Source organism: Sprattus sprattus, assembly GCF_963457725.1.
Source record: "Sprattus sprattus genome assembly, chromosome: 2".
In the NCBI taxonomy this organism is placed as follows: domain Eukaryota; kingdom Metazoa; phylum Chordata; class Actinopteri; order Clupeiformes; family Clupeidae; genus Sprattus; species Sprattus sprattus.
In genome coordinates, this window is record NC_137921.1 from 19785774 (window position 1) to 19787737 (window position 1964).

A 1964-nucleotide genomic window follows, 5' to 3' on the forward strand; every position below is an offset into this window, starting at 1 on the left:
ACACAGACACACACACACACACACACACACACACACACACACACACACACACACACACACACATCCCATCAGTGTAATGCATGAATAATAGTTTCAAAAAAGTAAAGTAAATAAAGTACTTGTCCCAGGTGGCCAGATACTGGTGTTCCTACTGTTCTGCTCTGATTAGCTGGTGTGTTGTTTTGGTGTGTGGCAGGGAGCCTGGGGTATGGGCGCTAGAGAGGGCCAAACAGAACGTGCAGGAGAACTTCCTCCTGGTGGGCATTCTGGAGGAGCTGGAGGACGTGTTGCTCCTGCTGGAGCGGCTGCTACCGCACTACTTCAGTGATGTGCTCAACATCTACAAGAGCCCAGGTACTTCAACTAAATACTAAACCCAGACTAAAGCCATACTAAAACTGTACTAAACCCATACTAAAGCCATAATAAAACTGTATTAAACTCCTACTAAATCAAACTGCTACCTCACAACTTCAGCGATGTGCTCAGTTTTTTTGTTTCTTTTAGTATTAGTTTTAGTTTGTGAGGTATTGTGAAGAAAGCCTTGATTTATAGAAACTGAAAAAAGTAGGATGAAAGAATGTATGACATCAAACATGATTTATTTCATTTCATTTTCCTTGGTCCTCTTTATTAGGCCAGTGTCTCTCAAGAAGTCAAACAGAACAGTTTCTCCATGTCTGGCTTCTCAAACACAGTTAATTAAGTCCTCTCGTCTAAGATCCCTCTCCAGTAAAAAAGGGATCCGATTCTAACCCCCTTCTTTATCCTGTAATTAAGTCATCTGATTGTACCCACCCTGTCCTGTTCTAAACTCCCTTCCCTCTCCTGAAGTAGTCCTCTTTATCATCCTTCTCTCTCCTGTACTGAAATAGTCCTCTTCTAACCCCCTTCTCTGTCCTAAAGTAGTCCTGTTTATCACTCTTCTCGGTCCTGTCCTGAAGTTGTCCAGTTTATCATCCTTCTCTCTCCTGTACTGAAATAGTCCTCTTCTAACCCCCTTCTCTGTCCTAAAGTAGTCCTGTTTATCACTCTTCTCGGTCCTGTCCTGAAGTTGTCCAGTTTATCATCCTTCTCTCTCCGGTACTGAATAGTCCTCTTCTAACCCCCTTCTCTGTACTGAAATAGTCTCTTCTAACACCCTTCTCAGTCCTGTCCTGAAGTAGTCCAGTTGTAACCCCCTCGCTCTCTCTGTCTTTTGTGTCCCGCACCAGCCTTCTGGAAGATGGGCAACTTGACCGCACGGTGCGGAAACACACGCCCACCCCGGCGGCACTGCAGGTTCTTTACCGGCGCATGCGCTACGAGTACGACTTCTACAACTTCATCCGCGACCAGTTCCACCTGATGAAAAAGAAAATCGGACTTCGTTCTTCCTATTCCTCCTCATCTTCCTCCTTTTCCTCCCTCCTCCTCCTTCCCAGCCTCCTCAGGGAGCTGACCCTCTCCACCCAGCAGCCCCCTCTGGACGACAACCTGTTGGACGATGACAACAGCTGGTTGGACCAGCCCTGAGAGTCGCCATGGAGACTGGATAAAGGGACGGGGCTGACCACTTTTTTAGGGGGGGGCATAGTCTGTGACTTACTCAGCCATTGAGGAAGGAGGGATTGCTGTACAGGAGGACTGAGCATTCCCAGGGTGCATTTTGGGGGTGTGTGTGCGTCGATCCCAATTGCCCGACTTTTTAACGGGTAGCCATTTTGTTTGTTTTTTTATTTTAGAGAAAATAAGTCAGAGACGGTCTGTGTAACCTTCTGAAGTGTACAGGAGAGAGCTCTGTGACAGAGGATCGGTATATTTAAATGGAAATGGAAAAAGAAACAATATAAAGGAAAATAATTGTATCTATTATCTATTAATGTTTTTTTTTTTTTTTGAAAATTTCTGTCCAAAACTCTTTTTCATTGTGTCAGTTTCATTGTTTTTTCCCTGTTCACTTCGTTGTTTTTTTTGCCCTGCAG

General features: G+C 44.9%; 1 protein-coding gene across 1 annotated transcript in view; it reads left to right on the forward strand.

Annotated features, from left to right (window-relative positions):
- The window catches only part of LOC308361032 (uronyl 2-sulfotransferase-like), a gene marked incomplete at its 3' end in the record, with an annotated part of 74352 nt that extends 72837 nt beyond the window's left edge, over positions 1-1515 (forward strand). Inside the window, 2 exon segments of the mRNA XM_080833276.1 lie at positions 1215-1238; positions 1241-1515. Coding sequence (XP_080689402.1) covers positions 1215-1238; positions 1241-1515 — 299 coding nt within the window.
- Positions 1516-1964: the final 449 nt, after the last annotated feature.